Here is a 22,275-nt window from a genome sequence, read left to right as displayed (position 1 = left end):
TAACAGGGTAAGGAGCAGATCCCAGGTCTCTCTGTAACCAAATCAGGCCTTTTGGCCCAGCCAGTCCTAATCCCTTCTTTGGCCTTTCTAGAAGCTTCTGTGTCTGCCACGTGGTCTTCACGTGGTTCTTGTGGCATGAGTGAAAAGGTAAAGTGGAGGTCGGCAGGATGTCTGGCTTCCTCTCATCCTATTTCCAACACCTGTAAAATGAAAGCATTATCTCTTGGATTTGACTTCCTGTTCCCAAACGTGGGGACAACCATGCCTGCCCCTGCCTCTCCACATGGAAATAGAGAAAGAGCACCAGACTGGAAGTGGGCCCTGGAGCTCCGCCTTTACTGACTTTAAAGCATCTGTGGTTCAAGGCCCTTAGACAAGTTCCTTAATCTATGGTGCCTCACTTCACTCAAAATATATGGGTGTGGAATAATAATACGTACTCCACCCATTCCTGTAAGAGTGCAATGGAAAGACGTGCAGGAAAAGTAGTTTATGAGCTGTGGAGGAGGAAATGTGAAAGTCTGGTTGAAGATGGAGACTCCTGGGGCCTTTGTTTTAAGTGATGTCAGCCTAAGCGACATTACTCTCCGCCGAGCAGAGCCTAGAGGAAAAGGCTGTGGGGGCTGCCGGCGCGCTGGACTCGTCACCTTTCTACCCAGGCGGTGGCCGGCCTGCTCGTGTCACAGCCACAGCCACGGACAAGGGAGGCTGGCAAGGCCTTCAGAAAGGGTGTCCACTCCAACCACTCTGCTCCCACACCAGCTGGGCCTGCGCAGCTCGGCGGACAAGTGCCTCTTGGGGCCGCTTCCCTAACAAATGAAAACATAATGCCCTTGAACCAAGAGTGAAACTGAACTATCTAAGGAAAACAGAGTGAGCAAACACCAAGAGCCGAGGGAAACCATCTGATTAGGGCAGCTCCGCTCAGGAGCACAACTGGCCCACGCACACCCTGCACAGGAGGAAGGTGCAGCTAGACCTCGGGCGGCGGGTGGAGGGCGCGCGGGGCCGAGGCCATGTCCACCACCACGTGCCAAGTGGTGGGCTTCCTCCTGTCCCTCCTGGGCCTGGCGGGGTGCATCGCCGCCACGGGGATGGACATGTGGAGCACCCAGGACCTGTACGACAACCCCGTCACCTCCGTGTTCCAGTACGAAGGACTCTGGCGGAGCTGCGTGAGGCAGAGCTCAGGGTTCACCGAGTGCAGGCCCTACTTCACCATCCTGGGCCTTCCAGGTAGGCCCGGCAGCACGGGGGCCCTGAGCAGGTGAGGGCCGGGGAGGGATGTCTTTGCTCCCTGCAGCCAGGAGGGACCTCAGAAATCACACCAGGGACTGAGCCTCGCTCCCCACCTCTGGGTATGACCCTTGCAGCTCAGAATAAAAGGTGTGAATAAGAGAAGTTGGCCCCATGACAAAGAGGGCTATAGTTGTCCTGGAGAAAATCGGAGAATTCATACTCAAGTCAAAGGAATTGCGGGTGGTGAAAAGAATGGGATTTGTTGTAAGGGCAAGCATGCTCATGATACTAGAATAGACTAATGGTCCTCAAAGGAGAAAATTGTGTGCATGTGTGTGCATGTGACTTGCTCTTGCCTGCACGTACGTGGGAGCAAAGAAGTAGGTTGGTGAATTATTTTCTTCTAGCCCAAAACGCTTATGGAGAACTAATTTCATTTCATTTTCAATTCAATTCAATTTTGCTTTGAAAAGCTGGAGTCTCTGAAAGTGTCAGAAAATGTATATTGCCATTAAATTATAAATATCCTTTCTTTGCTTTGCGTTAAGAGGTTCTAGTGTGCACTCCTAAGAAACAGTGCATGCCAGAATAAGTTATAATTATATTATAGTAATTTCATAATATAAATATAATTATAAATGTGACATCTTTTCACCCCTGAAGATGAAGTTAAACCCTTGCTTTTAATACAGATAATTATTTCAAACATGCACATAGGAACTTTGCATCCTAGATATTATGAAAGCGGCTCGTATTTAAAGAAAGAGGGTGGGCAAAAAGAAAATAAAAGGTCAGTCTAATCAGTGGCTCCAAGGAGTGGCCAAGATAGGAGTTTGGTGAGGAAGGGAAGAGTGTTTGATTTGCCACTCTGAAACTAACACCTTATGAACAGGTAGATGGAAATAAACTTGCACGAAACTGTTAAGAGTCTTCGAAGCACTTGAAATTGAATGATGAAAAGCAATTCAACTAATTTATCTTCATTTTTGGAAAGAAAAAGAAGATGGGTGACAGAGTAGAACTGGGGTTTTTACTGCATTTTGGAAGCCATTCCTATTGCAGGACCAGCAGGATCCCTAACTGAGACCTGCTTAGGGAAGCAAGGCAGGTGGGACCTGGCCACAGGAAGACAGCGCAGAGGAGGGATCATGCTCTCCTGTGAAGGGAGAGGTCAGAAGGGAGGAGGTGCAAGACCATAGACTGTCGACTCACACCTCATTTTAACTATTAAATGAAGATAAAAGGGGTGCCTGGGTGGCTCAGTCGGTTTAGCATCCAACTTCGGCTCAGGTCATGATCTCGCAGTTCATGGGTTCGAGCCCCGCGTCGGGCTCTGTGCTGATAGCTCAGAGCCTGGAGCCTGCTTTGGACTCTGTGTCTCCCTCTCTCTCTCTGCCCCTCCCCAGCTTGTGCTCTCTTTCTCTCAAACATACATAAATGTTAAAAAAAAAATTGTTTTAATGAAGAAAAAAGATTGACCTCATATTCAAAATTGAGGCATGACATCCCATAACTTCATGCTCAATAACCTCAGCTCAGGGCCAAACCACACATTACCAATCTCTTGCTCATTCTGTTTCTTTCCACACATGGGGCCCCACACCATCCTGTCGGATCAGCCCCTATTCTTCTTGTCATCTCTCCTCCTCACTTAGGCTTATATCCTCCTTTCCTACAAGATCTCATGATTCTGATCATTGTCAAGTTCTGTCTCTCCCTGGGTCACTGACAACCAAATGAAAAGAATACATTTTACTATCACCTGTCGCTCTTCGTCTTTCTCAGTCCGGTTTCTATCCTTCATCTCTCTAGAGTGTTTGCTCCTTTGACTATGGCAGATCGGGTAGAATCTTCCAATCACTGACTGCCAGTTCTCAGTTCTCATCTCTCGGGCATTTTAAAAGCCAAACCCTCCCATGGTTCCCCCATTTGCAGCTTAATTAGGTGTAGACATGACTGCCTGACACCCATGCCCTCCTATCTCCTTCATCTTGCCTGACTTATCTCTTACAATTCCTCTGCCCCCAGCCTCTGCTTCTCCCTGTCCATTTACTCTACCCTGGGCTTGATCCTGGATACCCATTTCTCCCACTGCCAAGTGCCCCCTCCACCATTCCACCGCCATCTCCATGAATCTTCTCATATGCAGGGTCCAGCCCAAATATGACCTCCTTTGTGAAGCCTCCTCACATCCCTAAATTGAATAGGATCCCCCAGATCTCTGTACCAGACCCAGGCACTCTAATAACATTGGGCACATCCACCCTCATGACACTGCTCGCAAGTTGGAAGAGCTGAAAAGCTCCAGGCAGCCATCACAGAGTCATATCCCAATCCTGCCTGTCTGAGTCAGGGGAACAGGATTCCACCAAAAGCCAGGAAAAACATTTCTTGGGCCTGAATATGCAGAAACGGAGATACTTGAAATCACTGTTAATGTATGGCCATGGAGAACAGCGTGGATTTAAGAATAGCAAGGCTTCGGGGTGCTTGGGTGGCTTAGTCGGTTAAGCGTCTGACTTTGTCTCAGGTCATGATCTCGCAGTGTGTGAGTTCAAGCCCCGTGTCAGGCTCTTTGCTGACAGCTCAGAGCCTGGAGCCTGCTTCAGATTCTGTGTCTCCTCTCTCTCTGTCCCTCCCCTGCTCGTGCTCTGTCTCTCTCAATAATAAATAAATGTTAAAAAAAATTAAAAAAAAAAAAAAAAAAAGAATAGCGAGGCTTTTGTGCAGCAAAAGTGACTACAATGTAAATTGGCATCCCTAAATGCAAATATTTGTTTGGTGACTTAAGATTTGGCTGACTAATGTAGGGGACAGGTGGGAAGACTGCCAGAAGGAATAAGCTAAAAAGACCCTCAAAACCTGAAGGCAGGAACATAAGAAGACGGAGCAGCCAGAGAGAAGGCCAGAGGGTGGCCCAGAGACACTTGTAGGGCTCCGGAGGAAGCTGAAAGGGGTAACATTAACTACTCAGGACCTGGCACCTAGAGGGCACTGAAACAGCTGCTGAGAACATTTTCTTGAGCATGACAAGGGGCCGAGGGAAGAGAAACTGAAGCAGAGGAGCTGGGTGAAACATCCAGAGACAGAAATGGAAGGTTGAAAGTTTAATTTTGACCTAGAGCTCAGGGGAGTACCAGCCTGCAGCAGAGAATTAAGCTTTAAAGTTACTATAAAAGCATGAGGCAGATACCATTGTAATACTTCAGTTAACAGTCATAATAATCACTGCCAATTACTCAATTCTTCCTAAGGATAAGCTCTTTTCTTGCAAAATCTCACATACCCTTCATTCATCTGATAAAAATGTATCACGTTTAGTTGGAACTTACAGCCATAGAATAATTTAATTCCATTCGACTAGCTATATTATGTAACCTACAGATAGATTAATGAGGTAAATGGTTGTAGTAGCAGGACTATTTACCTATATATGACCAGCTCTGTATAATTCATAGCCCAAGACGCCCTCTCATTGTATTCCAAACAGTCAGAGCAGCATGTCATTCTCCAAGGACAGTGCAGAAATAAAAACCGACCATTTCTTGAACTGCACATAGACCTACCAGTTGAACCTTCACAGCAATACAGGGTAATGTGTACCAGCTTTGTTTTTACAAAAGTGGAAACTGAGGCTCAGATATGGAGACAAAGTAAGGTGCCCAAGCTCCCATGGACAGGAGATATCAGATGCAGGAAATGAACACAAGGCTGAAACGCTTCCCAGTCTGTGTCTTTAGCCCTGCGCATGCTCAGGCCCTGCTTCTACATTCCAGATACAAGGAGCTGCCTTTAGAATTGAAGAGATTGGCCTGTGCTTGAGCACGCTAAGAGTAGAGGGTACATCTGCACCTTGACCCATTTATAGCCATATCGTCACAATGCACAATTAGGAGTACCAAGTTTAAAGAGTGGATGACTTGTGTGTCATTTCCTTCCCACCCACCCACCCCCTGCCCTGGAGACAGTGGGGGGAGGAGAGCAGAGGGCTGTCGATGAACAGGGTGGAGAGGAGGCAGAGACCTGGCAAATTCATGTCCCTGGTCCCATGATGACATCATAGGCAAGTGATATTTTTTTCTAATGTGTTTGCAAATATTTGGATTGAATTTGGTGCCATGGCAGGGCCTTACAGTTAAAGGCAGGTGAACTGGGATCAAGGGCTAGCTTGGCCAGTTAGGTCTCTCAACCTTGCTCTCCCCATCTGTGAAATGCCTCACAATAAGGTATTTGTGTGAAAGGGCTTTGCAATCCATTTAGCAGAACTGGTTCTTGGTGTCAGTCAGTCATTACTGCCCTGTCTACACCACCCAAATCTCTCAAACAGGATTTGATCTTCCAGGGTTTTTTTTCTTCTCCAAAATCAAGCATCTTTTATGAATCCAAATACCCAAACCAAATATTATTTAGGGTACTCTTTTTCTTCTTTCAGTCCCCCATGCTACCTGTGTTCTGGCACATCACTGATTCCCAGCCTCTTTGCAGGCACTAAAGGTCTTGAGTTTTCTTTCATACAACTGGCCACATTGGCCCCCTTTCTCTAGCAATGTGAAAAACCAACAGCCACTGAAGACCTAAAGAGTGTCCCATCAACCTGCCAATCATATTTACACACCCAGGAATGGGCGGTTTTAGTGAAACCACATTTAACCCAGGAAACAATTCTACAAAATCTAAAGCACAAATCCATAAAGGAAAAAAAAATACAAAACTGCTTTCGAGTACCCTTTCTAAAGGAGCCCCCTGGTGTGTTTCTCCTTACGATTGGCTATTTGACATTAAGTCCAGTGTTCCTGATCCTGTGAAACCAGCTTGTCTTTCCCCGATGTCTGGTGGAAGAAACTGGCCCTAAGAGGTAAAGGGGTTATAAGTTAGTGATAAACTTGAAATGAAATCGGGGGGAGCCCCTTGGTTTTTGGTCAAGCTGCTTTCCCCTTTCTTCAAGAAAGAAATCTATTTTGGCCCAAATATACCTTTTTAAATATGTGGACAAACATCCAAATATGTCCCTACTAACGTACATCCGAAGATCCCACAGAGAACTGAGGACACATCTGCAAAGCCGGAGAGGACCTGTACCTGAGGCGTAAACCGTGACCACTTGCCCTAAGCAGATGCAGGAATCAGAACACGTCCTCAGCTTGTGACTGTGGTGGCGGTTGCATTGACAGAAGGGCAGCCACACGCAAAGCATCAGGCCCTAGCGTGGACTAGTCAGTGGGGGGTCTCCATTTCTTGGTGGAGACACACATGGCCAGAGTCACGTAGCTGGACCCCACCTTAGAGTCAAAAAGGAAGGACAATGAAGACGGCGCCTCACCCCTCGCTGTCTCACCTGCCCCTCCTCCTCGTTGCCAGCCAGATCTTAAGTCCATTTTTCCTGATCTTCTCTCTGCCTTGGCCCAGGACTTACGCTTCCTACTCTTCTCCAATTTGCTTCCCCTCTCGCCCCTCATCCTCCCTTATGCATGGCTTTTTCAAATCCTCAACCATATTCTATCACCAGGTGAGAGGATTCACGTTTATACAGTTAGTACCAGCCAAAGCCATGTTGGGTTGAAGAAAGAGAACTTCTCTTTAGGGAAGGGGAGGAAACCGACATTGGTTGAGCCTGGCTTAGTTTTATGCTGGTGCCAAGCAGCAGCTGGTCCTCACAACATCTTTGTGCAAGAGATATCTCTATCCAGCTCCAGGGTTGAGGAAATTCAGCTTCAGTGAGGTTAAAAGATTTGCCGAATGCCACCTACCTGGCATCACACCGTTCTGTAGGATTTCATGGGACACAAAGGACTTCCATATTGGTTCCCTGAGATGTCAGGAGAAGCTAGGCCCTCTCACCCTTGTTCTGAAGGGCCTTTTCTCTGAGGCCTGGCCTCAGATTTCCCTTCTCTGGGCTCCCATCCTTTGGACTCCTCCATCAGCCTCCCCTGCCTCCAGTCTGAAGCCAAGCTGTGCCTGAGGTATGGGTCCTCTCTAACCACCACCAACAAAAGCCTCAGGTCCAGGCCTTTGGCTCCTGGTAATTTGCTGTCTCATAAGCCTCACACCCACACCCCACCTAGCTCAGGGATGTCAGCCCCTGGGAACTCTTTCCTCTCAACTCCCTGCTCTGAGCACCTCCTCCTGAGCCTCTTGAGGGTTGTTTTCCCAAATTATTCCTTGAAATTTTATGTTATTGAACAATTCAATGAAAGTCTCTAGGGATGGAGGCAAAACATTAATATTTCTTTAAAAGCTCCCCCAAGAGATGCTCAAGTGCAACCAGGGTTGGGAACCACACCCAAAGGCACCTTGCCTGTCAGTCCATAGCTAGTTTGGGGGAATAAGATATTTTGCAACAGGGAGGGAACACTGAGTTCCCATTTTTCTGTTTGCTTCTGTCAGCTCTGAATCCTGCCCACCCTTCAAGTCTGATAATGCCTCATTGTTCATTGGAAAGAATGCCGTAGTCACACCTTTGGTGCAGGGAATCAGTCTATAGAGCCGTTGACTCACCTGTTATCAGCTGATAAGCTTATGTGCCTCTTGCTCAGAATAGCAAATAAGAGACAGTGTGGCTAAAAGAGAAACCTACCACCTTTGGGAGCAGTTTCTCTGGCTAACTATCTATGGAAGATTAGAATCCCAGATGGTAGATTCTTCCAGCTGGAAAGGAAGTTCAGGTCACCCCCATGGATCTCCATTGTCATTACTAGACATGGGGTGGGGGGAGGTTCTAGCAATGAGTGGTAGAGAACATTTCCTCCTACTTCCTGGAACCTGCCCCCATCACAGCTCCCACTCTCAGAAGCACCCCTCAAGGGATCTCCGAAGCAAGGAAGAACTTGGTCTATGCATCCAGGCCCAGGATTGTGACTCTGACAGTGGTCCCACAAGTTATAAAACAATGTTGTGTCTTTTCCAACCACGGGCTAAGAGAAATGTGCTCAGGGTGAGGGTGGACCCCTGATTCAAAGCAGGTGCCAGTGTTCATCAGAAATCCAGAGGTCAAGAGATAGCAGGAAGGAAATGAGGCCTTGCCATGCATACCTGACTCAGCAAAGACAAGAGGGCATCTGACAGCCTGAGGCAAAGGCTGAGCAGGACAGGCTGGCCCAGGCTCCAGTGCCCAAGGGCTCCTGTGGCACAGCAACAGCAACTCTCCACACGAGGCAAGTCTACAGTGATTTCACCTCCCACTTGCCAATCTCACAGCCCTTCTAATCCAGCAATGACAGGCAAGACCATGTGCCTCAGCCACGGCCACCTCATGATGTGTTTTCAAGAACAAACATTAAAACTACTCAGTCTAAAGAGTTAATGACCCCACCCTTGCTGAGAGTCCAGGAGAAATGTTGATTTGTTATAGAATAAGGAAAGGACATCCTTTATCCTACTTAGTTAATATCGTTTATTTGGTTTTTGTTTGTTTGTTTGTTTGGTTGGTTAGTTGGTTTTGGTTGGTTGGCTAGTTGGTTGGTTGGTTGGTTGGTTTTGGTTGTTTTAACCAGATGCCTTGCCAGGTGTTTCTCAAAAGGGATAAATGATTTTGTTTTCTGAATAGCTTAAGGCTTAAAATGTCAGAACAAGAGCAGATTTTAAAATCTCCAGCAGGTTTCTGGGTGGATTTGAAGTTCACAAGAGGCCCATGAGGACAAGATGAAGAGAAAGTCAAGCCCCTTCCTCTTTCCATATGTCCAGTTTTCTGGTAGTAACATACACATCAGTATAGCCTGGAGGATATTTCCTGAAGCCTGGGGCTGCCCAGCAAATGTCCTGTCCATACCTGTCCTGAACCAGGCTTGTAGTAGTATAATTGTATGTGTTAAAGAGAACTAGAACCACATCATAAGCAACTATGAGAATAGATACTCCCAAAGTGAAAAGAAATTTGAGGTTCAAGATTTCCAATAAAAATATCGTCTTCCCAGATTGTAAACCGCTTGAAGGCAGTGACTATTTTTCATGAAACTTTATATCTTCTACAACATCTGACATAGGGTTTTGTAGAGAATTTGAGCTTAAAAATACTTGATGAATGAATGAATGAATTCATGGATGAGTTATATGATTATGTAACATATGACTATGAGCACATACCAACATGTGCTGAGTGAAAACACAAAAATATAAATGAATACACAAGAACATGACACACGCTTGCATTTGTTAATAAGGGAATGAACAGAATGTTTGTTCCCAGTATCCTGTGGGGCCAGCAAAACCATTGAGCAAGGCTTTAGAGAACAAAGGTGGCCCTCTAGAGCCCTCCTACATTAAGAGTGGATCCAAGGGCAACTCCAAGGCCCTCATTGGTTCTCTTTGCCCAACTGGGGTCACCACAGCTCTAGCATCAGAACTCAGCTGTAATCTCAAGATGCCAATGTTAATCAATTCAATTCTTCCAGGGATGAATGGTCAGATCCTGGAGGATTGATCCACACCGTAAACCAATATATTTATCCTGCAAATATAGTTGCTAATAGGACCACGACTGATTATATAGCTGTTTGTAGAATTCTCTTCTCAGCAGAGAAGCAAAGTTAAAATCAGAAGTTGCTTCAGGGGAAGAGAATCAGAATCAAGCGGCATAGAACTAGAGTGGCTGGATACCATCATCTCCACAGAGAGAAAGTTGACAGGGCCTCCGTTCCTCAGACAATGCCAAAGGCTCTTTAACGAATTCTGAATGATCTGCCTCTCCTTTTTCAGTATACTTCATTGATTCCCAATTCTTCCATCATGACAAGTTGCTTTGTGATACACACCTTAGAATGAATAAGCTGGCGGCTCCCTTGATATTGGCCATATTTGAGATGAAAATCTTCCTGGAGAGATTAGAGAGAAATTCCTCCCAGGACGTCCTTGTCTTGAGAGCCACATTCACAAATAAAATCTCCTAGGACATGTTATTCCCTGAGATGATTTTTAGATAATATTTCTTTATACATTTTTAGCCTCCATTTTAGAGGTTGATATTTCATGGCTGAGTCTCCGAGTTTGGAGGATACATTCTCTTAGGTGCTTACAGATCCCTGTACCCTGATGGCAGCCTGTTTTTCCAGGATTAGGTACCTCAAAGGAATGTACTGTGATGGGAAAAACAATTTGGAGATAGTTCTGGGTTTGACCCCCAGCTCTTGCTTGTCCCTCAAAATATGTCCTCGGGCAAGTTCCTGAACCTCTCTGTCTCAATTTCTTCAATTATAAAATGAAGGCAATCATATCACCGACATTGCAGGGGTTTTTTAATGTGGACTGGATTTGTTCATGTCTGAAAAGCGACTTATAGCTTTCAATCAAAAGTAGCAATTGGCTATGATAACTAGGGTAAGACAGAGCTTTCTGCTTTGCTTCACACAATTCTTCAGTTCTGCTCCACCAGAAATACCCACACTTGGGGCCTTTCCCTCTGGAAAACACCAAGACTCATTTGTCTTTCTTTTGTAAATGCATTATGCTTGTAGCGGGCATGTTTAATGACTGTCTTTCCCCACTTCGACATAAGATCCGTGAGCGGAGAGACCATGGCTGACCTATTAATTACTGTCATCCCTGTGCCTAGTCATAGGGGCTCAGAAAAAAACTGTTGAGATGAGTCAGTGCACATTAAGGACACACTAAAAACCACTTTGGATTTATCTGGAGGGGAGGCACTGGGGGAGAGTCCCAGCAGGATCTACAGCTCCCATTGCTTCCTGAGAAGGGAACTGCTGATAAACTGGTCACGTTGAAAGGCCTGTGAGTGATATAGCAGTCTGTTATATATACCCAAAACCTACAGCTTACCCTGACTATAGTAGTCCCTTTGGAAACAAGCAAAAACGTGGTGCCCTTAGTATATCACCTAGTAACCTTGCTTCATCACACGCTATGAATGAATATCGGGTTTTTCTAAAGCGGACGCAACAATATGAAGCAATGAGCCCATATGAAAAGACTAGAGGAGAACGATGTTTGGGATAGAAGCCAAAGTCACACAGTTTTACTATAAGCTCTATCAGTAATTTTTCATGTCACCTTAATCAAGCTATTTCCTCTTCCTAGACCCCAGCTTATCAGGCTTTAAAATGAAGAAATGAAATAGCTATCCATTGGTTGTCCCTACTCCCAACAGTTCATGATTTTTGTCATTCTACAGACAATTGTGTACATGCAGGTCCTTCAACAATCACAGGATTGTATGTGGTGGTTTTGCATTTCTCACAATTCCACATCCCCTGGCAATGACAAGGTTCACATTTTATGGACTTGTTATTTCTCAGGAATTGGATGCTGGCTGATTGTGGTTGCTTTATTTTATTAAACTAAAGCCTGGTGGTCATGCAGAGGTGGTCTCATCTGTCTGCTTGTGTCTTGCCTCTTGCCCCACAGCCATGCTGCAGGCAGTGCGAGCCCTGATGATTGTGGGCATTGTCCTGGGTGCCATCGGCCTGCTGGTGTCCATCTTTGCCCTGAAGTGCATCCGCATAGGCAGCATGGAGGACTCTGCCAAAGCCAACATGACACTGACCTCTGGGATCATGTTCATCATCTCAGGTAAACAAGCAGCCAGGGTTCCCTCTCTCAAATGCTTTTCTGGGAATGTCAAAGTAAAATTATTCTGGCAGAGGAAACATGGTTTCTCCTTATTGAACATGGTTTGAACATGGATCAGAATTTTACACACTGGGATTCAAGATCTGAGGCTAGAGCCCAATTATGCTCTACAGAATGATCATGAATGTTAAGGTCCCCCTTAGCTGCCATCTGATTATTATAAGAAATTCTCAGTCCTAAGGTAGCCATGTGACTCAGTCCCTAAAGACATTATTTTGGCAAGATTCTTGAAAATGATTTTAAGGAAAGAGCACTTGACACCATCGAAGGACCAGACCCAAAATATTTGTATTACTAATCCTTTGTCCCAAGATGCATGGAAAAATCTCTTTCTGCACACATACAAATCCCTCCACAATTAGAGAGATAAGAGAATCTAAGCACTCTAAGAGAGTCTAACATAATGTCTAGCACATAGTGGGAATTCAATAATCAATGCTTGGATTAGCTATTCTGTTATATGAATGGAATGTTCGCAGCCTGCTCATCTAAACTCATTTCAGCATACATTGCCTCAGAAACGTTGTGATCCCTTTAAAGCTGACTCTGGAGCTTTCTTGTATTTTGCCTGCAGGTCTCTGTGCAATCGCTGGAGTATCTGTGTTTGCCAACATGCTGGTTACTAACTTCTGGATGTCTACAGCGAACATGTACACTGGGATGGGTGGGATGGTGCAGACTGTTCAGACCAGGTAAGCTTCCAATCTAGTCTTAGTACCCTGTGGTGAATATTGTTATAAAAATCCTATTAAACACATATGCCTAATGTGACTGTCAGTGCCTGAAATAGCAAAAATTTATCAGAGGCAACCATGCCATATCGTAAATCAACAGTGATCTGTAAATTCATAAACTTCATTTCAGTGAAATATCCTTGGTGCTATGACTTGAGGCTGAGCTGACATTTGCATTGAAATACAGCGACAGTTCACAGTATTTATCTAACATGCTTACACAGGCCCCATTGTGGTGGCAATGAAACAGGCACTATTAGCCCAGGCATGTAAATGAGCATCAACCCACATCCTCAGACCATGACGGGAACCTGACTAGGGACAGGTGAAAGCTTGAGTAGAACTGAGAAAGGTGCAGTATAGGTGAGAAGAGTAATGTTATGTTTCTTCCTTGTACAGCTGCCTCTTCTTCTCATTCATTCATTCATTCACTCATCCTACAAATGTATAGAGCACCTGATGTGAGCCAGGAGCTGTTCTGAAAGCTGGGGATAAGACAAGTTCCCCATCCTCACGGACGTTACAGTCTAGCTGAGGGAGACGAAACCCCACTATAATTTGGTGTCTGAAGGAGGGTAGAACTTTTAAATGCTGGAAGAGCAACTCTAACACCTATATTCATTTAGCCACTTCAAAGGGACATATTTCAAAGCAAGAAGCAGCAGTAAATTCTTGATGGAGAAAAAACCTTCTTCTGAGACAGTGATGTAAATATCATATCTAAGTGACCCATCATCTCTGGAGTGGATACACTTGGTATTTCTCCAGCCACACCATCGTGGGATATAGACAGGGGGTGAGGTTGTATAAATCCATTACTTTCTGGCTCCCAGGAACTCCAGTCCCCATCCATGTTCCTGCTTTGTTTCAAGAATGAGAAGGAAGTGATCCCCATAAGCTCCCCTCATCCTCTCTGTGATCTTCCCATGGTCTCTTGGTTATAAGGGCAACTTAGAAGTACGCTGACCATGTTTTCCTGGGACTTTACCAGCTTTAGCACTAAAAGTCCCACATCCTGGGAAACTCCTCCCTCATGGGCAAGTCAGGATGGTTGGTCAACCTACTTAGAAGAGCCTACCTTACCCAGAGTATCTGGGCACCTGTGTCACTGCCCCTGCCAAGAGGAGTCACCCACCCCACTGGCACACAGTGCTAATACCCACATCATCCTCTCACACCATCTCCCTAGAACCTGCACCATCCTTCAGTCAGGCAACTTCAGTCCTGAGATTGAGACTATAGGATTCTAGAATGTTCACTGAGTGCCTTCCTCCATAGATGGGCAGCAGTTTTTCCCTTCTTTCTGTTTTCTCATCCTCTCTACCCAGAAGTCACACAAGACAACACAGCTGCCAAGAAAGGTCTTGACAGTGAGCTGATGGGCTTTCTGGTAGCCCATTTGGTCCCAGCATCCCATCCTCTGCCAATGCCGTGTTAAGGGTACCCAAGCTACAAAGTGCCTGCTTTCATGCTATTCAGAGCTTGTGAGGTGTTTTGTATTAGCCTAAACACTTCATTTTATAACTTGAATTATTCACTACTTTTTAAAAATTAGAAGTGTCATATGTTGGGTTACTCAGACACAGAGCCTGAAAAACAGATTCTGAGGTTTCATGTGCAAGTGATGTATTAAGGAAGGGGAGACCGGGTAGGGAGTGAGGCACCCAGGACAGAGAAGAGGGTAATTGCAATGAATTCTGGGACGCAGCCCAATCCTGGGGAGCTGTGGGGCATGAAACATACCTCAGAGTTGTCTTGACTCCCAAACTTTCATACTTCAGCGCCAATCAGCCTCTGTGCACATGGGCAAAATGGCTCCAGTGGCTAAATCAAAACCTGACCTCCAAAGGAAAGCATGGGGGCCAGCAGGCAAAGGCAAAGACCACAGGAGCTGAAGAAGAAACACAGAAATGGTGAAAGGGACATAAGGGACATGGGCAAAGCACCATTAGTGTTTACTACAAGGATATTTCACACCATACATACATACATGCACACACACACACACACACGTATGCAATCCGTTTTTCCAGCTCCTTGTAAAAGAAAAACATCAGATCCAGCAGTACTGGGCCCTCACTCTCTATGGCAACAATCTCTGCAGCTGCAAAATAGTTGCCCTCTTAGCAAGAGCTCACCCTCTCCAGTTTATCCCCACCACTCTCAAATGTCCCAACGCTGAGGCCATTTATCATTATGCTTGTGGGGGGTTTCCCCACTTCACTCATTTAAATTTCTTAGCTGTCCTAGTTAGGTATTTAAGTTTGCTAACCTTAACCAAGAGGATCTAAGTGAAAGAAGGAGACCTCAGTCCTCATGTTCCCCTTGCCCAGAAGATAGTATTAGCTTAATGATGAACAATGAAGGCTTTGGAGGCAGAAGGATCTGCATTTGAATTTCAGTAGCTCCTGTGTCCTTCCTGGGTCTTTGGAAAAGTTACTTAGCCTCTCTAAACCTCAATCCCCTCCTCTGTAAAATGGGAGTGAGAAATCCTGCAAAATGAGGCTGTTGGAAGAATTAAATGAGATTGTGATAAAGGTGCCCATCACAGTGTCAGTAAGGGCTCAATAAATGCTAGTGATGGTTGTCATCATTAACATTATGTGGTCACTCGACCATCTTTAGAAGTACCAAGGACAGGGGTTCTGTCTGCGCCAGGGCTGAGGGACCAAGACTGCCCCCAGGAGATTTACGCAGGGGCCTCTCAGGAGGACGCCCAGGAAAAGGTTAGGTGTTAAGCCCCTAGCCACGCTGGGGAGGGCCAACAGGGTGGGATGGGGTTCTTCATTCCAAGCCAACAGCTTTCAAAACAAATGTCTGTCACTTCCAAGTCCAAAGGAAGTAAAAACTGCCTGCAGATAAATGTTCTTCCAGAACTTTTTCAAGCCCTGAGCTCAGTCTGCCAGCTTTGCCCTTTACATTACGCTTGGTCATCAGGCTTATATTGCTTACTTTGATCCTGCTAAAATGTGTGTACTTTTAAAGCACATCTAAAGGATCTTATTTTCTTAGGTTGTGGAGGTCTGCACACACATTGCTGTCTTCCAGCTACTGGTATAATGTTCTTAGTTGGTGACTTTTAAACATACTAGTGATTCATGGTGTTCCACAGACAGCCCCATGCTCTTTGGTGGACATGAGGGGAAAACCTCCAAGGGCAGGTATCCGCCATGCTGAGCTGTCCTTTTCTGTGGGGCTCTTGGAGATGAAGGGAAAGTTGGTAACTTTCTAACCAACGGAAATACCCAGTGACATCCTAAAAGTTTTTGGCCACTCTCCCCACTGTCCACAGAGGTCCGTGCGGAATCAGAATTATTCTATTCTCAGGAGACTTGGTTCTCGGACAACCCCAGTCAGATCTAACTGAGTCCCATGGAGGGACTGAGTTCCCCTGGGAGGGAAGGGCACCAGCACTGGAGTCAGACCGCCACAGGTTTGAGTTCCAGTGTGAGCTGGAGTAGAAGCACCATGAAAGTGAGGGCTTGGTCACCCCTGCATCCCAGTGCCAGGGCAGTGCCAGGCACACGGCGGGAGCTCAATAAATACTTGCTGAACAAATGAGTAAACAAATGAAAGAATGAATGGTCACTTCACATTAGTTCTTCCTGACGATAATGCTCCTACCTGTGTGGACGGCTGCCAGGGCTACTTGAGTTAGGTAAGATGAGAGCTTACTGGCCCACAGTAAGAACTCGGAGGGGCCAAAATTCCTTCAGAAATAGTAACTTCAGACTGCTTCCATATCTCTCAAATTTCTCTTGCCAAACCTTGAAGACATCCCCCACCCAATGCCAATAGGGAGGGAGGGGGATTTCCAATGATGTTTCTCTGAGAGTAGAGACTTATAATTAATTCCATGCCTGAGTGATGCCAGGGGCCTGAAAATCCCACAGCCGTTTTACTGACTAGCTTCAGTCCCACTTCTGTTCTCCAGGGTCCCTCGTTCAGTCGGCTGTGACCCAAAGAAGCGTTCAGTGGCATGGTCAGGGATAGGTGTGGAACCCCCAGGAGGGCTGACAGAGAGGATGGGCATGGCCAGGCACAGCGGGTAGAGTCTGAGAGTGGAGTCACCCATACTCATGGCCTCACTTCCCCCCTCAGATACACCTTTGGTTCGGCCCTGTTCGTGGGCTGGGTCGCTGGAGGCCTGACGCTAATTGGGGGTGTGATGATGTGCATTGCCTGCCGGGGCCTGGTGCCTGAGGAAACCACGTGAGTCTCCCCATCCCAGTGCAATCAGACATTTCATCCGAGTCCATTTTAAAGTATAATTTGCAGCCAGAAGGATCAGTCTGGGTTTTTGAAGAACTTTATTAACTGAAGGATCCTGAGCCTTCTCTTTTATGGGGGACCTAAAGAACAGAATAGGAACATTTCAGCTGAGCAGATTTAGGAATAATCCTGTTTGAGAGAGAAAAATATCCCTCCAGGTTCCCTCAGACTCCAGTATTCTGTAACTCTGTGGTTCTCAGCTGAAAACAATTCTGCCCTCCAGGGGGTATTTGGCAACAACTGAACACTCTTGATTGTTGCAGCTTTGGGGTGGGGTGGGGGTGATCCTGGCATCTAGTGGGTGGGGCCCAGGGATGTTGCTAACCCTTGCCCGATGCACAGGTCAGGCGCTCACGACAAAGAGGCATCTGTTCCAAAATGCCAAAGTACTGCTGCAGAGAAACCCCATTGTAACCCCATAAAGGGGCTCGGAGCTGGGAGACCTCAATCCTAGTCCAGTTCTGTGCTAACTAGTCCTGTGAGTTCTAACAAGTCATTTGCCTTCTCTGGGCCTCTGTCAGCTTACCCACAAACTGTGCAGATTAGAAGAGATGGGCTCCATGTATGCACCTTTGCACTCACAAATTCTTGGATTTTTTTTTTGGCCTAACCATGTTCCCCTGGACATTGTTTCTGGTTCAGCTTCATTTTAATTGATTAACAGCGGGAACTCACTGGTCACTAATGACTAGCTTAATACAAGGCAAGAAATTCTGCTCCAATGCAGAGGCAGAAAAGCTGGTGTCTCAAAGCCTGGGGGTGACCACCTGTCTCAGTTTGCCCAGGGCTAAGGGTTTCCTGGGACTCTTTCAGGGCTAAAACAGAGACATTCCAGGGGAAATGGAGTGGCTTTCCCTCTTATCAAATACATCTGTGGTCACGGAATGTTTCTTTTTCTCTCAGCTACAAAGCCGTGTCTTATCATGCCTCGGGCCACAATGTCGGCTACAAGCCGGGAGGCTTCAAGGCCAGCACTGGCTTTGGGCCCAACAGCAAAAACAAGAAGATATACGATGGGGGTGCCCGCACAGAGGACGAGGTACAGTCTCATCCTTCCAAGTACGACTATGTATAACTCCAAGACACCTCGGCATGGGCAGAAGAACCCCCCCACCAATTAGAGTGCACTCGAAAAACAAGGAGATTTTACCTTGACTCCTGATTGCTTTTGACTCACAGTTGGAAGTTAGAAAAACCTTGATTTCATCCATGAAGAGGCTAGATGGTCTGGGCCACTTGTCTCTGTCTCTAATGCTCCATCACAAAAACAGCCGAGTTATCAGATATGAATTAGAGGCTATAGTTCACAGTTTCCAATCCTCTATTTTTTTTTAATTTAACCTTCCTCATCTGATGATAGAATGTGGTTTGAATTCCTATCAGACAATAGCCCATCAATGATCTATTTCCCAACTCATCCCCCAGAACAATTCTGAAGGGAAAAAAGGAGAGTCGATCAAAAGACATCATTTTCTGCTATTTGATTTTAACCTCCCCCACCAACCTGGCTACTAATAAACACTGACTGAAGAAGAAGTGATGGGGAAAGAGATATGTAATGTCTCCAGCTCATTATCTGAGTTTTCTTACACTGTGATCTTGAACATTACCTGGACCAAAGTGATTTCAGTTTGAAGAAAGCTTTCTGCTTTTGTTGGCATCTGCTAATTCCAGCAAGACACCCCCCAGGGGTCTCCTGACCTCTCCACTGCAGGGCATCTTTCTGTCGCAGGCCAGAAAGTGTCCCTAGAAGAATGAGGAAAGGATATTTGTGGGTAATCTGAGTATATTTGGTATTCTAAATATAATTAGAATAAATAATATATTAGTGAAATGATACACTGTCTCTGTGAATTAGCCTCATCCCTGCACTTGAATAGAAGAAAAAGAAAAAATAATTGCTTTTGATATTGTCAGTATGGACTTTGTAAAATCGCACTTAAGTTTGAATTCCGTGAAATGCTTACTCATCCAAATTGTTTCCCTTTGAGCTCTCCAGGACTGTGACGATACATAATAAATACAGTGTAACCCTGTCAAAACCAAAGGATGAAACCTAGGGAGTGAGTTGAAACAAGTTCTTTTGAAAAACAAGAAAACAGGGGCGCCTGGGTGGCGCAGTCGGTTAAGCGTCCGACTTCAGCCAGGTCACGATCTCGCGGTCCGGGAGTTCGAGCCCCGCGTCGGGCTCTGGGCTGATGGCTCAGAGCCTGGAGCCTGTTTCCGATTCTGTGTCTCCCTCTCTCTCTGCCCCTCCCCCGTTCATGCTCTGTCTCTCTCTGTCCCAAAAATAAATAAACGTTGAAAAAAAAAAAATTAAAAAAAAAAAAAAAAAGAAAAACAAGAAAACAGTGATGACCCTGAATGTAATGTTACATTTCCAAATGACACATGCCCACACTTGCATGGCCAGAGGTCACATACTTGGCATTGTGGTTACCTTTGTTACCGTGAGAGCTCTTCCCTTCACTAAATTTACCTACAATCGTTGCCACATTGGATGTTCAAGAACCAAAAGCTCTTTGCAGCCGCACGCCTTCCTGGTGTTCACATCACTGCTGTAGGAAGCCTACACTCCTTCCAGGTTACCAGAATTCTATCCCGACACCAGAGCCAGAATAGTCACCCTGGGAATTAAGGTGGGGCGGGGGGGTGGGAATCTCTCAAATTACCTAATCAGGGAGCAGCAGGCAATGGGGGAATCTCACCACTGGGTTATTATTTGGGGGAAAAATTCCTCACATCAATAGTGCATATAAAAGTGGCCTCTAAGGAGATGGTGAATATTCATAGGGGGCTTCAGGTAGGACGGATTCTGTCTGGGGAAATGCAGATCACAGCCCATTCAACAGAAAGGAATTTTGTTCACCAACAGCTAAAACAAACTCAGAGACCCTGCTCACTGAGACAGCAATGGTTCGAGGCTATCTCAGATAGAGTATTCATGGAACTCATTGTCTGAGATGGGATAAAGGATGAATAGATAAATCAAGAAACAAACAAACAAAAAAAAAAAAAAACCAGGGATGGGGAAGACAAAACTGAACAACCTAGAGCATGGAGATTGTAAAGAGTTCTCAGTATTTGACTTGAAAGCCATGGGCACGATGAGCTCTCCTTCCTACCACCAGAAAGCCGTGGTCAGGTCTGAGGCACTGAGGTGTGTCTCAGGTGGGTTTTTAATTAGCACATTCTCTATCCAACACATCATTTGAAAGCCTCTATGGAGTTAGACTGTGCCTTGTAATTTTGTTGTTGTTGTTGCTCTGTCCTATTGTATATGCATTGACTATTGACCTGCATGTTTTGTTAACTATTAAAAATACTATGATCTCACATTTGAACAACTGCTGCTCTTTTGTCCTGAGCTTCAGGAAGTGGAGATGGAAGTCTCAGCACCTCAAAGCTGAGGGTATCTTCCTGGAGTGTTTCTCATTGTAGACTCTGTCTGCTCAGCTGTAGCCTGGCTGCCTGGAGGCCAACTAGATCTGATCCAGCCCAGTTAGTGGTTTCTGAAAGTTGAGAAGCCTGAATAAAAAGGGATTTCCTGAGCAGCCAGGCATGTGGCATGGGATCCAAGAACCACATTTAGCCTGTCTGACCCTTAGTGCACCAGCCTGAAGCGTCTAAGGTCATTGGCCTCCCCATGAGCTAGTAAAACAAGAGAGTCAATGCCTGTCCTCTTAATGCTGTCAAGGGCTGGGTTCACCAGCTCAGTTAGCTGTACTCACTGAGGCTGAATCAAGCTTTGGAAGCAACATGAGCTATAGAGTCAGAACAGCCCAACCTCAAATCCAGGCCACACCACTTGTATTAGGTTGAGCAAAGGACTTAATCTTTCTGAGGGTGGGTTTCTATGGAATGGGGATGATAAGCATAATGGGATAAGGCAGGTATAAACACTCAACTTGCATAACTTTAAGACAAGCTGGGTATTGACTAAGGTAACTAGGATACCTGAGGCCAGCGTTGGCTTCAGACACAGCTGGATCAAGGAATATGACCAAGATTCTACTTTTTCCTGCCCATACTTTTTCCTCTCTGTTGGTTTGCTTCTGGAACAGGTTGTCCCCACAGGATAGTAGTGATGGCTGCTCATATTTCTCAGCCTATGCCATCTTTCAGCTAGGGTGCCTTGCCAAAAGGATGTATCTCCTCTCTGATATCTGTAGGAGAAAAAAAAATCCTGATAAAACTTATTGGACTATTTGAGTCATGTAGCCACCCCTAAATATCTTCATATAACCAGAGCAGTGGTATTTAGCTTAGCCTAGCCTGGGCCCCACAGTCAAAATGTAGAGACTTGTTATATGCCATTAAGGACCGAGAGTCCTTAGAAATCAGGCAAACTCATTGCTTTGCCTCATTTTTTTACACCTTTGGTTGAATCTGAACTCCAAGAAAAGTTTCAGAGGCACAGCTTCTGAAACTTTCTGACCAGTTACCAAACGGCATATTTATAGCACAGGGGGAGGATCTGAGAGATTACTCTGGTTCTCACAGAAAATGGATAATTAAAACCAAAAAATGGCAAAAATGTAACATTCAACTTTAAACCAACGGGATTACAAAACTGGTTAGTAGAAAACTGTCCTCGGTTATATAATTTTGAGCTATTCGAGTTTAGATTTCCTAAGATTAGGGACATTTTGAAGACTCTCATGCAAAGATATAAATGAAGGAATCAAATTATAACGTACATGTTCAAAATGTGACTCACTATCATTATCCATAAAATTCCCTGGCGAATCCCAAGCTATGGACTACTGAGTATTCCTCCGTCATCACCTTGAGGACCAAAAGGAAGGAGGTATAATCAATGTCTCCATGGGATGGCCAATTCTTTCACCTTTTTCTAGGGTAATACTCAGCCCCATCCCGCCTCCACAGAACATTACACAGGGTCAACCATTGCAATGACCGCGGTTTTTGCCAAAGCACCTGGCATTTCAGAGCCAACACTTTCCACTGGACAGAACACTGAGCTTGGAATCAGAAATCCGAACTTGTCCTGACTCCAAGGCCAAACAGCGGTGTGAACTTGAAGGATCGACGACAAGAATTCACAACATGCTTTCATTAATTTTGCATTGATTCTTTGTGATCATCAGTACTGCATTTAATACTTTTACATGCTTCATCTCTACCCCTCCAACAGTCTTGATCTCACTAGCCTCCAACCTGTGACCAGTCTGAGTGAGGGCCCCAAAGCTCCCAGACATGGGTCAGCAACCACACTCACACACACAAATGAACACTCACAGATACTCACATACACTCAAACGCCTGGTTATGTTTCTGGATCCTCGGCAGGGTCCCTAATTAATCTGATTTTTTTCAACTCTTAGGCATTTATAGTTGCCTCAGAACTGCTTTTGAACTATTCCATTCCTTGAGCTGAAGCCTGGCTGATTTTCCTACTTACCAATCCACAGTTAGAAAAGAAAGAGAT

General features: G+C 45.5%; 1 protein-coding gene across 1 annotated transcript; it reads left to right on the top strand.

Annotated features, from left to right (window-relative positions):
* The first annotated feature begins 838 nt into the window (after positions 1-838).
* On the top strand, positions 839-18,660 carry CLDN18 (claudin 18). The gene is made up of 5 exons (XM_045503533.1): positions 839-1,236; positions 11,593-11,757; positions 12,392-12,509; positions 16,653-16,763; positions 17,727-18,660. The coding sequence occupies exons 1-5, from the start codon at positions 1,017-1,019 to the stop codon at positions 17,896-17,898; spliced, it is 786 nt and encodes a 261-aa protein (XP_045359489.1). The 5' UTR covers positions 839-1,016; the 3' UTR covers positions 17,899-18,660.
* Positions 18,661-22,275: the final 3,615 nt, after the last annotated feature.

Source organism: Leopardus geoffroyi, chromosome C2, assembly GCF_018350155.1.
Source record: "Leopardus geoffroyi isolate Oge1 chromosome C2, O.geoffroyi_Oge1_pat1.0, whole genome shotgun sequence".
Taxonomy (NCBI): Eukaryota; Metazoa; Chordata; class Mammalia; order Carnivora; family Felidae; genus Leopardus; species Leopardus geoffroyi.
The sequence above is the reverse complement of the archived record's forward strand: the minus strand, read 5'-3'. Positions and strand labels throughout refer to the sequence as shown.